The 11,429-nt window shown below is 56.7% G+C and overlaps 4 protein-coding genes across 4 annotated transcripts in view; 1 reads left to right on the top strand and 3 right to left on the bottom strand.

Annotated features, from left to right (window-relative positions):
• BJX68DRAFT_276070 (general substrate transporter) overlaps positions 1–1,292 on the bottom strand; it is a gene marked incomplete at both ends in the record, with an annotated part of 1,782 nt that extends 490 nt beyond the window's left edge. Inside the window, 2 exons of the mRNA XM_071047998.1 lie at positions 6–986; positions 1,039–1,292. Coding sequence (XP_070898747.1) covers positions 6–986; positions 1,039–1,292 — 1,235 coding nt within the window. The remainder of the gene's footprint in view (positions 1–5; positions 987–1,038) is intronic.
• A 349-nt stretch (positions 1,293–1,641) lies between these two features.
• Positions 1,642–4,560, top strand: BJX68DRAFT_255526 (glycoside hydrolase family 78 protein; the record flags this gene model as incomplete). The annotated part of the gene is made up of 2 exons (XM_071043050.1): positions 1,642–1,657; positions 1,760–4,560. The coding sequence occupies 2 exons, from the start codon at positions 1,642–1,644 to the stop codon at positions 4,558–4,560; spliced, it is 2,817 nt and encodes a 938-aa protein (XP_070898748.1).
• Positions 4,561–5,250: 690 nt separating this feature from the next.
• BJX68DRAFT_255527 (uncharacterized protein) lies at positions 5,251–8,722 on the bottom strand (the record flags this gene model as incomplete). Its single annotated transcript, XM_071043051.1, has 7 exons — positions 5,251–6,623; positions 6,676–6,907; positions 6,967–7,215; positions 7,270–7,374; positions 7,436–8,280; positions 8,340–8,568; positions 8,702–8,722. 7 exons carry the CDS (start codon positions 8,720–8,722, stop codon positions 5,251–5,253), a joined length of 3,054 nt encoding a protein of 1,017 aa, XP_070898749.1.
• A 603-nt stretch (positions 8,723–9,325) lies between these two features.
• BJX68DRAFT_267215 (Alpha/Beta hydrolase protein) lies at positions 9,326–11,050 on the bottom strand (the record flags this gene model as incomplete). Its single annotated transcript, XM_071045748.1, has 3 exons — positions 9,326–10,345; positions 10,413–10,757; positions 10,814–11,050. The coding sequence occupies 3 exons, from the start codon at positions 11,048–11,050 to the stop codon at positions 9,326–9,328; spliced, it is 1,602 nt and encodes a 533-aa protein (XP_070898750.1).
• Between the last annotated feature and the right edge of the window lie 379 nt (positions 11,051–11,429).

The raw sequence follows: 11,429 nt of genomic DNA on the forward strand, positions 1-11,429 counted from the left end.
CTTACCAAAGGGCCGTGTGGTTGCCCGAAAAGCAGCCCGCGATACCAGACGCGAGCCAGAGGAATCCAACCGCAACCGTACTGTGCAAGATGATGGTCCGCCTCCCCAGCGTAGCCATCAAGAACCAGGAGATGATGTTAGCGGGCAGTCCCACAGCGATCGCCACCTGCATCAACATGAGGGTTCTATCGGCAGCCATGCCCGCCTGCTGCAGGATATAGGCGCAATGACCGACATAACTCATTCCCAGACATTGCTGCAGCGAGACAGCAAGGATGGCAATGCGTGTACGGCGCCAGTTGACTCCCCGGAAGCACTCGAGGAGCAGCGAAGACTGCTTGCCGTGCAACTCGTTGGTCTGTTCGTAGTCGAGGGTTTCTTTCATCTTGGTGATTGCGGCGGTGTGGTCGGTGCCAAAGTACAGGCGGCGGTAGCAGCGCGCGGCCTTGTCCATGTTGTTCTTCTTCAGGTAGTAGACTGGACTTTCGGGAATGATGAGGCCGATAAGGATGATTGCTCCGGAGAAGGCCCATTGCGAGGCGAGAGGGACTTGGTAGGAAGAGGGCTCGAGCATCTTGACGCGGGCGTACACGATCGATGTGCCGATGAGCTGGCCGACCACACTCATCAGGGTATAGCTCGACAGCAGGGGACCGCGGATCCTCGCCGGAGCAATTTCGGAGATGTATGTCTGGCTGGTGGACTGGAATATGCCCAGCCCGGCCCCGAGGAGAATCTTCCCGCCAAGGAACATGTTGCGGCGGTCTCCCAGGGAATCTCTCCGGTCACTGATGTAGCAGATGGCAATTCCAACGGTCGCGATGGCTCCACCGAGCGAAAACGACCAGCGGCGCCCGAAACGGTCCTGGACATAGCCATTGGTAACCGCACCGACCATGATGCCGACGGCGGTCATGGCATTCCAGAGCGCGAGCCAGAGCGAGGGGATGAAGAGCTTGCCGTCGATCATGTCTCCAAAGACCATCCTGCCCACCGTTAGAAGACACACCAGGATCGTGGTGGGCGTGGGCCACTCACTGGAAACCGGGCATCGAGGCAACCAGACCGACGACCAGATTGTCAAACCCAAACGCGGTGGGCCCGACGGACATGAGAAACGAGTAGAAGATCGCCTTGGGGTTCTGCTTCACGCACTCCCACACACTGCTGCCGTCCATGCTGTCGTCGGCGGCGTCGTGCTTGGGCTTGTGATCGGACTCTGGAGGTGAGGGCTGCACGTCCTCGACGTTCTCCGTGCTCCCCTCAGTGCCTTTCTTCTCGTCGGAGGACATGGTGACAGAGCTGGTCTCGAGGAATCCCGTGTGGATCCAGGGGCCGGCGATATGGATGAATTGGTTCTAGAGGATGTAACAGGGCGAGACTAGAGTCAAATACCTGTGATGCCAAGGAGATGGAGTCGGAATCTACCCGATGACCTTGTCTGGCCTGAGAGCTGCCAAATACTCTGCGGGGTCGATGGCATGAGCTTCAGAAGATGGGGAGACCGGCCCGGACGAGTCTCTTGCCGGCTTCGGGATCGGGATCGGGACGGACGTGCACTCTGGAGGCGGCAAAGAGGCTTCGATAACAATCACGTTGGAAACAATATCACAGACACCGCCACCAGCCAAGGCAAGCACCATGGGAATATCACTAGGTCAGCGAAACCAAGTGTTCAAGGAGCGGTCAAAAGCAGTCGGCAACTACCAACCGGCTTCCATCGATGACCGAGCTTCAACGAACGAGATGCATTCCCTAGTTTCACCAAGTGCCCCCCAATTCGAGCACCACACGACCGGGTTCGGTATTGGACATGCTTCCCCGCGTCTGTCGTGGAAGCTCGCCACCCCCGGCCCCAGATGCCCCGAAAACTGGACGCAAACGGCTTATGACCTCCAGATAGTGCGAGGCGCGCACGACCAGGAACAGACGCATCATGTGAGAGGGGACCAGTCTGTTCTGGCCGCGTGGCCATGGACACCCCTCCAGTCCCGCGAAGCCGCCCGCGTCCGGGTGCGCTGCTACGGCAAGGAAAGCGCCGCAGACGAGGAGACCGCGACTGAATGGTCGGAGTGGTCAACTGTCGAGGCGAGCCTGCTGAGCCAGTATGACTGGAATGCAGCCTTCATCACATCGACTCGCACTGTCAACCCTGCGGCGCCGCTGGCACCAATTCGCTTCCACAAGGTGTTTCAGATCCCGCGCACCTGCTTCCCTACATCCAGAGCGCGGCTGTACATCACTGCCCTTGGAGTCTACCACGCCTTTTTAAATGGTACCCGCATCAGAGACCACTGCCTGGCCCCCGGTTGGACAGCGTACGATCATCGACTGAACTTCCAGACGTTTGATGTGACTGAGCTGTTGCGGGACGACGGCGATAATGTGCTCGCCGTAGAGGTTGGCGCGGGATGGTATGCAGGGCGCTTGGGATTCCATGGCGGCAAGCGGTGCTGCTATAAAAGCGCAGATCTGGCTGTGCTCGCCCAGCTGGAGATTGCGACGGAGACACCTGGAGTCTGTTGGGTGTTGCCCTCGAATGATACTTGGGAATGTCTGCCAAGCGCAATCCAGTCGAGTGAGATCTATGACGGCGAGGTGTATGATATGAGACGGGAGGATCTGACTTGGACCACGAGTGGCAGCAATCGGGAGGCCTCGGAGGCTGTCCCCGCGCGTGTGGTCCCATGGCCCCTCGAGAGGCTTGTATCCCCAGATGCACCCCCAGTCCGAGTTGTCCAGGAAGTCGCAGTTGCGGAGATTCATATTAGTCCCAGCGGCAAGGTCATCCTGGACTTTGGCCAGAACCTCGTTGGAAAGGTTCGCATCCGGTCGATGACAATTGGACAGGACAGACAACTGTCTCTCACGCATGCCGAAGTCCTCGAAGACGGCGAGCTGTGCACACGGCCCCTTCGCACGGCAAAATGCACAGATGTCATTTTGGGGAATGGGGAAAAGCTGGAGAACTGGACACCAGCATTCACATTTCACGGGTTTCGGTACGTCCAGGTTGACGGCTGGCCCGGCGGACAGCCCTCGCCAGATGATTTTGTTGCGCTTGTTATGCACACGGATATACCCCGTCGAGGCTGGTTCGCATGTTCGAATACCCATGTCAACCGTCTGCACGAGAATATCGTCTGGGGCATGCGTGGCAACTTTGTTTCAGTCCCCACCGACTGCCCGCAGCGCGATGAGCGTCTTGGGTGGACCGGCGACCTGCAGGTGTTCGCCAACACCGCGGCGTATCTCTACAATACCACGGGCATGCTATCTGAGTGGCTACAGGACCTGTCGTCGGAGCACCTGGAAGATCACCGCCGGGGTATCCCGCCCCTGACCGTGCCAGATGTGCTGCAAAAGGCCGGTGGAAGCTTCCCACAGGCTGTCTGGGGTGATGCGGTTGTCATAGTGCCAGATGTCCTTCACCAATATTCAGCCGATACGCTCATTCTGCGGCGCCAGCAGAAAAGTATGACAACATGGCTCGACCAGGGAATACCGCGGGGCGCTGATGGACTCTGGGACCCGGAAAAATGGCAACTGGGCGATTGGCTTGACCCAACGGCTCCTCCGGATAACCCCAAGGATGCCCGCACTGATGGGGCGCTGGTGGCAGATGCTTACCTTGTTCATGTAACGGCAGCTCTTGCACAGATATGCAGGACAATTGGACATACAGCGGAGGCAGAACGCTACGCAAGTGACGCGGAGCGCCTCAAGGCCACCTTTGGCGCAAAGTACATTTCGCCCGAGGGCAACATCATGTCCAACACACAGACCGCAATCTCGCTCGCAATCTGCTTTTCATTTTATCAGAACATCGAGCAGAGACGTACCGCGGCCGCCAGCCTCTCTCGTCTCGTCCGCCGCGGGAAATTCGGCCTAACGACCGGGTTCGTCGGAACGAAGTTCATTACTGAAGCACTCACACTTACTTGTCAGCCTTCTCTGGCATACCGGATGCTCCTGCATAAGAAATGCCCCTCTTGGCTATACCCTTTGACACAAGGCGCCACAACCATTTGGGAACGCTGGGACAGCATCCGCCCCGACGGCTCCATCAACCCCGGCGAAATGACCAGCTTCAACCACTACGCGCTGGGGTCAGTTGCCAACTGGCTGCATACGAGCGTCGGGGGTATATCACCCCTGGAGCCCGGCTGGAAGGCCGTACATATTCGGCCAGTGGTCGGGGGCGAGCTCAAGTGGGCTGAGGCGCGATTCGAGGGGCCCTATGGCGAGATCATATCGCGGTGGGAGGTCGACAAGGGACAATTCCGGCTGGTCGTGCAAATTCCGCCGAATACGAGGGCCTTTGTAACCCTTCCCACCGAGCAACATACAGAAATCAGGGAAGAAGACGAAGCTGCGACGTGGATTGGGTCGGGTGTGCATGAATTTCGCTGTGCGTATACGGTGAAGGAGGCATGGCCGCCCCAGCCACTGCTTGGTCCATTTGAGCGAGATGATCCGGAAGATGCCTGGGTGGATGCAACCGGCAAAGGGCAGTTTACGGTGGTTGGTTTGTTGGCGAGGCGTGGTGGCCCTGGATGAAGAGCAATAGGGCTCCGACACTCGATAATGAATTGGATGCACTTGCACAGTCTCCTGTCATGTGTCTTCTCACTGGCACGTAGCATCCCCTCCAGCGATGCCCCCGCCACGTGATCCTAGCACCTCATCTATGTTTATTTTAGAATCCACGGAGCCTCACTGTCCCCCCATTACCCTCCCACCATCACCAAGGAGAAATCTGCTCAAGGATCCGCCAAGATACAACGGCACCCTCATGTGGTAGATAGATTTAGTGTTGCCTGCGGGATGGCTCGAGACCCCGGTCGAAGCACTGTGGCTTTTTCTCAGGACCTAAACAACCAGAGGCGTCTCATTTGACGTAGCGTGTTTCTTGTGTCAGACGAGCTTCATTTTGTCTACCTAGGAATGTATCAAACAGGTGGGAAACTCGAGAGGCGCCGTTGACTACGTATAGCCCGCCACATTTTCACTATCAGTCCCCTGACCTAGTTTAACTATGCTTCCAGATGTTATCCCACCTTCGCAGCATCCGTAGGGCTGCTCTATATGTAGTTCGGGCCGGTCACCAGCCGTCCGGTCGAGAGAGAAAGTTACCATAATATCCGACATCGAGGCCCAACTGGCTATCCAACAGCTAGCTACTAAACTATAGTAACACAGACCGTTCATTGCGTCATGGAAGCCCTCAATGATCCACACCGAGTTACTCTACTCCCCACATTGTCTCCCACCCCGCCCCCCATCAACCCGACATTCTACAAAGGGTACAACCCTCACCTCGCCAACAATCCCATACTCCGCCTGAACGGGCACAGGCGCTATATTCTCCGTGCCCTCGGCGTAAAAGTGCCCGCCGGTCACGAGCTTCTTCCAGATCGGTCGGAGTGCGTTGCCCAGTGGTGTTGCGATGATGATCTTCACCGTGTTCTTACCATCCACGAGGTACGAGGTGATGTCGATGCTCGGGTGGTAGATGTTTATCGGGGGAAGGGGTTTTGAATTGATGTAGACCTGCACGGTGTGCGAGATGGGAGGGAGTTCGAGGTACGCGCCGCTACTCTTCCTTCGGGCGCCGGTGTCCCACGTAAAGCTCGTGGTGTAGAAGCCACGGCCGCTCGTTGCGTCGAGATCTTTTGAGATATCCGTCCAGGGTTTCAGGGTTTTCAGGTGTTTATACGTAGAGTTCCACTTCACGGTTCCGTAGGTATCGTATAGATCTTCTGGCGGATCCCAGTGTTCGACGGTAAGCGTCCAGTCCTGTAGCCGACGAGGGGGCTCGACGAGGACTTGGAATGTGTGGATCTTGCCGTTCGAGTCCTTGATGGTAGCGCCTGATGGGAGACCGGGGATGGCATTGCGGATCTTGATTGTTCTGGAATCATTTGGACCGGGGCGAGACGACAGGGCGATGTCGACGATGGGTCCCGTGGTGAATGTGAAATGGTCTCGCTGCTGGGGGCCCGGGATAAAGGCGAGAAGAACACTTTCACCCTCCGCGAGTTCGAAGAAGATGCGCGTTGTATGCTTCGTTTGCGTGTATGTCGGGATAGCCGTGTGCGCGCCCGTCCATGGATCGAGGTGGTATGGGACGCCCGTTGTCTCGAACTCGACGAACCCGCTGCTGAGCACGGTCTTTGAGGAGGAGCGCTCGAGGTTGTTGAATACGAACACATAATCAGCCCCATTTTCTGGGTCATGCCGCCACTGGGTGAACCACGGGCTGCGCGTGGCTAGCTGGGTTCGTGGCTGGATGCGGAGCTTCTTGAGTGTCTTTGCCAGGCTCCCATTTGGTGCGTCGTGGACGTTGTTGAGACGAGAGATCTTGTGGAGAACCTTTGTAACGTGTTCAGTGCATGCCGCATCAAATCCCACGCATCCCGTCGGTTGGCCATCGAGGAATATCACGGGCAGACCCGCCCGCGCGTATTGAGCGATGTGGTCGACCCCCTCAACAGTCATGCTCTGGTTAGCGGGAATGACCAGTGCGCGGAAGGCCTGCTGCGCTGGCGCGAGGACACCATGGGAGACGTGTGCGGAGGGGAGATTAAAGTTGTCAGGGCTCAAGTACTCGTAGGTATACCCTGGATATGCGTTAGAGCAGGGCAGCAAAGGTTATTGAAGAGGGTAACGAACCTGCTTGGCTGAGGTCCTCGGACGTATACTCGGGCGCCACCTGCGGATACGTTGTATATTTCGAATAGAAGGCAACGTCCTTCTTTGCGACGCCCGTCTGGGCTATCGCAGACACGCGTGCAATGTAGTCCATGGCAGGTCGATAGTAATCCCACCCCGGCTGGTGAGGGCCATGCATGTCGGAGACAAAGTAGACAAACGTGTTGATACTGGGCCATGTGGTATTCGGATACTATGAAACGGATCAGCTATGGCTACGGCGACATCGAACCTGGGAAGGTGGAGGCTTACCGGGCCGGAATGTGGAAATCCATGCAGCACGAACTGATTCACTGAGCCGACAATCGACCGATTCACCTCCCACAGGAGCCGCGTAAAGTTCTGTTGGTACGCGATGGGGTAGTTAGCCCCGAGCTCCGAGGAGATGACATTTCTGCCCGCGAGGTTGGCGGGTCCGGCGTATTGTCGGTAGGCGTCGATTTCATTGTTGAAGCCCAGGCTTTCACATTCGGGTATGTCTACCAGTGGAATATTCGAAAGCTATGATTGTGGTTAGCGGTGTCGGGTTGTTTGACGTTCACGGTGGGTGCTCACCATATCGACGGGCATGTTGTAGCCTACTTGTGTCGAGAACTTGACCCCCAGCGATTTGGACCACTCGCTGAGAGTCTTGAGGTATTCGCCATTGAGCTCTCCAAGCTGCTACTGTCAGCACGTTGCCTACATCATCTCGTCACACACCACTTGGGGTTGCACATACCGTTGCTCGATAATCGGCCACATGCCTATTGCCCGCATCCTCCTCATCCGTGATCCACCAGGTCGACGGCTGAGGCTTAAACCCAAGGCCATTCTGGTGAAATAGAAGCGGCAACCACTTTGAAATCCCGTAGCCTGTTCGCTTCCGGAAAGCCTCTGGCAGCCCAGGCGTCCAGTATACCTTATTCGGGATCTCCTGGCTGTCCTCCCACGCGGAATTTCCGACTTCTGCAATCAGCTCGCGCGTCCCATTGTTGAGTAGGTACTTCTCCCAGAAATTCGCTGTAACTCGCGCCCCCTTCTTGGAGAAGTGGTCGACGACCCAGGAGCCATTATTCAGGAAGCTGGTCGGCTCGCCCTGTGGGCCGCCGAGGACTGATGGGGACTGGTAAACCGCGTGGCGGAATATATGCTCGTAGATGACGAAGACGACATTTCCAATACCTTTCCCCCTCGGGAAGCTGATCGACAAGTGGCCGTCGGAGGTGACGTTTGAGGTAATGTCGATGAGACTGTCAGCTGCGAGGGTGACTTGGGTGCGTTCACCCGGGACCCCATGCGGCAGGGTCGGTTCAGAACCAGATGCCTTGACAGAGGAGACAGCGGCCCCGGCAACGACGGCGAGTAGATTTCCCGCTCGTGGTTCAGATCCCGGACCCCAGCCTGGGATCTTCCCGCTGAACGACCCGCCGATGGGAACGGTGAAGTTGTACGAGGTGAGGTCCCAAGCTAGCCCCTCGTTATCCACCTCCGCAGGGACGCCCTGGCCCATGGAAGCGCCAATGGCAAAGTCCATGACAAGGCCGTTGTCGCGGTGCGCCTGTAGTAGCTCCTTGAACAGGATCTCTATAGAGCATTGTTAATATAATCTCCAATAACAAATTCCACTTGTGCGGGACACTTACGCCACGACTCACTACCCCAGTAATACTTTGACCAGTCAACAGGGACATAGTACCCAGGGGTCGTTTCGTATCCGTAGAATGGTAGTATCTCTAGGCCCCCGGCGCCGACATGCTTTGCGCGAGCAACATCTTGCACTGCTGGTGCAACTTCCACCGATGCGTCGGGAATCCAGTAGCGGAATCGAGGGCGTACACCCACCGGGGGGTCTTTGAACCGAGCCCAGTCTGGCTCAGGGGTGCCCCTGGAGCAGGTTGCGTGCCCGGTGAGGGCAAGGATACCAGTCAGACAGGAGAGCTGGAACACATTAGATTAGCATTTCTCCCTCCGGAGCAAACCGATATTTGGACACAGTAGTACTCACCATGAACCACATCGGTAGCATGGGTGTATGGTCGATTGCAACCTCAATCCCCAATCTGAACGTGGTGTCGATGAAACAACACAACTGCCCCTGGCTCAGGGGTCAGAAAATTCAAGGTCATATACCGTGTCGGTAACGGCCAATGACACGAGCATGATCCTCCTCACCCCATCCCCCCAATTGACAGGCATCTTCCCGGGTTTCCCCAGAGTCCGGGGTAATGGGCGCCGAGCTGCATGTGATCGCTCACTCCTCCAGGTGCCAGTATCTGCCGGATGACTTGCCGGGTCAACAAACTATCTTTCGGCATCCCCCGTCACCCGGATCCGGTCCGATCGGGATGAACTTTTTGTACCTGCATTTAGGCTGGATCGTGGCGCTCTCGGACGGCTGGCGTTTCGACCAAAAGAGCAGGCCCGGACAACGTCCGCGGTTACTGTGTACTGCAGATCTATGCATCTCGCCGGGGCGAGGAGCTCAAATGTCTGACCTCGTGAGGAGACTTCACATGAGCTGCTTCAAGAGCGTAATTGCGATTTTGCAGGCCTTGTCTTGGTAATGTTCTATGCCTTGAAGTCAATCCCCTAGTGGAATCGGCACTACAGTATCCGTGCTATCCAACTCTCAAACACCCATCGTCGGCGCCAACCTCTTCCACATGTCACACCTCTCCCGATCTGCCCTGGAAAGCGTCTCCATCCCGGTCATGTTGGTCTGTATCATAAGTCTCCCTCCGGCACCCCAGGGTTGCCAAACCGGCGCGGTCGAATCCCGCAACGTGTTCGGGTCCAACGTCCGCACAAAACTGATATAGTAATTCATGACAACGGGCACAATCCCCGCATTAGTCGTCCGGATACTCGGCGTCGTAAACGAACCATAATCCGGACCGAAGATCGCCTCCGTTTCGATCGTGTGCGGGACCCCGCGGCCGGCCGCTACAAGCGTCGGGTCTTGCACGTTGTACCGGTAGTTCCAGACCTTGGATTTCCTGCTGTTGAAGAAGTGTGTCATGGTGCTTGTCATTTCTATTCCTGGGCATGTCAACGCAGCGTCTCCCAAGGCTGCGGAGGCAGAGGGGAAGTACGCTGCGTGTAGGGGAACAGGGGCGCGTTTGGGGTAGTGGTTGCTTATCAGCTGAAGTTGGCGGCGATTCAGATCTGGGTAGAGGGCTTTGATGAACTGCGACACCTCCGCTGGAGTAGATGCATTGGGCGCGAAGATCGAGCCCTCGTCCGTATCACTTCCAACGATGAGCGGCAGCCGCAAGAACCGGCCCTGCCCGTATAGTCGATACAGCCGGTCCCGGATAAGATCCCCATCGATGACCGGCGAGAATTGTGCCAGGGACAACGCGTTGCTCCCTCCAGCCGGCACGTCCGGGTTGGACAATGCGGACTGCAGGACGGCTGCGTCTGCGGCCCGGAGACAGGACAGTGTGGAGCAGTTCGTGCCGGCCTTGAGTTGGTCGTAGGTTCCTTGGGCTTCTGCGACGGTTTTTTGGTTTGGCCAATAGGGGCTTTGCGCGATTGCTCCAACGAACAGGCCCTCGTCACGACCTCCATATGCGGCCAGATGGTAGGCGACTGAACCTGCGCCTGCGGAGGCGCCGTGGATGACGACGTGGTCGGGATCTCCACCAAACTATATGCCCAACACACCATGTAAGCGATCTTGTTCAACCAAGATAACGGGGCACAAGAACCCTTACCTTGGATATATGTTCCTTGACCCACTTCAGTGCCTGTCGCTGATCCAGCAGTCCAGCATTCAAATCACCATCACGAGCAAGCTCCCTGCTCGCCAGGAACCCCAACGCCCCAACCCTGTAGTTGAAATTCACAAGGATAAGATTCGCCCCAGATGCGCGGACTACCTCGGTACCATTATAGTCGGCATTCGCATTACTGCTGTAGCCGCCTCCTTGGATATACACCCAGACTGGCAGATTCGATTTGGGGGTTGCGGTGGATGGCGCAAAGACGTTGATGAAGAGGCAGTCCTCATCGATGCCCTCTGAAATAGTTTGGCCTGCACCGATGCAGATTGGGCCGTGCTGCATCTGTGTTAGCGTTGACCTCATTCTGGCCTTGGGATATGAACGTCACCTACAGCGGACGCCTCCTGGACCGTCCCAGTTCGGGGCGGATCTTGGGGAGCTCGAAAGCGGAGATCCCCAACTGGTGGTGCGGCATATCGCATGCCGAGATACTGAACTACCCCATCTGAAACACTCACACCCTGATACCTGGAATAACCCAGGTCAACGGTGAACGAGCCCAGAGTCGGGCGAACGGTGTACCCCAAGACGGGTGCGAGTAGCGCCAGCAGATATGTTTTTAGGGCCATTGCTGAAGTCGGACGCAGGAGCATTGTGATCAGGGCGTGAAATTAGAATGTTCGCACCTTCGAACACCCTTTGGCGTCTTTACATATCTAGTTGACAGTTGAAAGCCAATTTTGGACATCCGAATAGCAATTAGCCGGATCGGATGCACCGGTGACTGGGTCAATTGGAGCTTCGGCCCGGCTACATTTCCATGTTGCCTGGGGATGGATTGTGGAGAACAGTCCGAGGCCGCCTGGACTGATATTGGTCTAACTGGTATATACTCGGGGAAACGTCCTCGCATTCCTTGGATCACATGCTGCACGCTCGCTCCAGGCTCAACCCGCGGATTCTACATAGACTTCTGGCTATATACATTGTACCAAACAAAGGATCGCC

Source organism: Aspergillus pseudodeflectus, assembly GCF_044049435.1.
Source record: "Aspergillus pseudodeflectus strain CBS 756.74 chromosome Unknown BJX68scaffold_23, whole genome shotgun sequence".
Lineage (NCBI taxonomy): Eukaryota > Fungi > Ascomycota > Eurotiomycetes > Eurotiales > Aspergillaceae > Aspergillus > Aspergillus pseudodeflectus.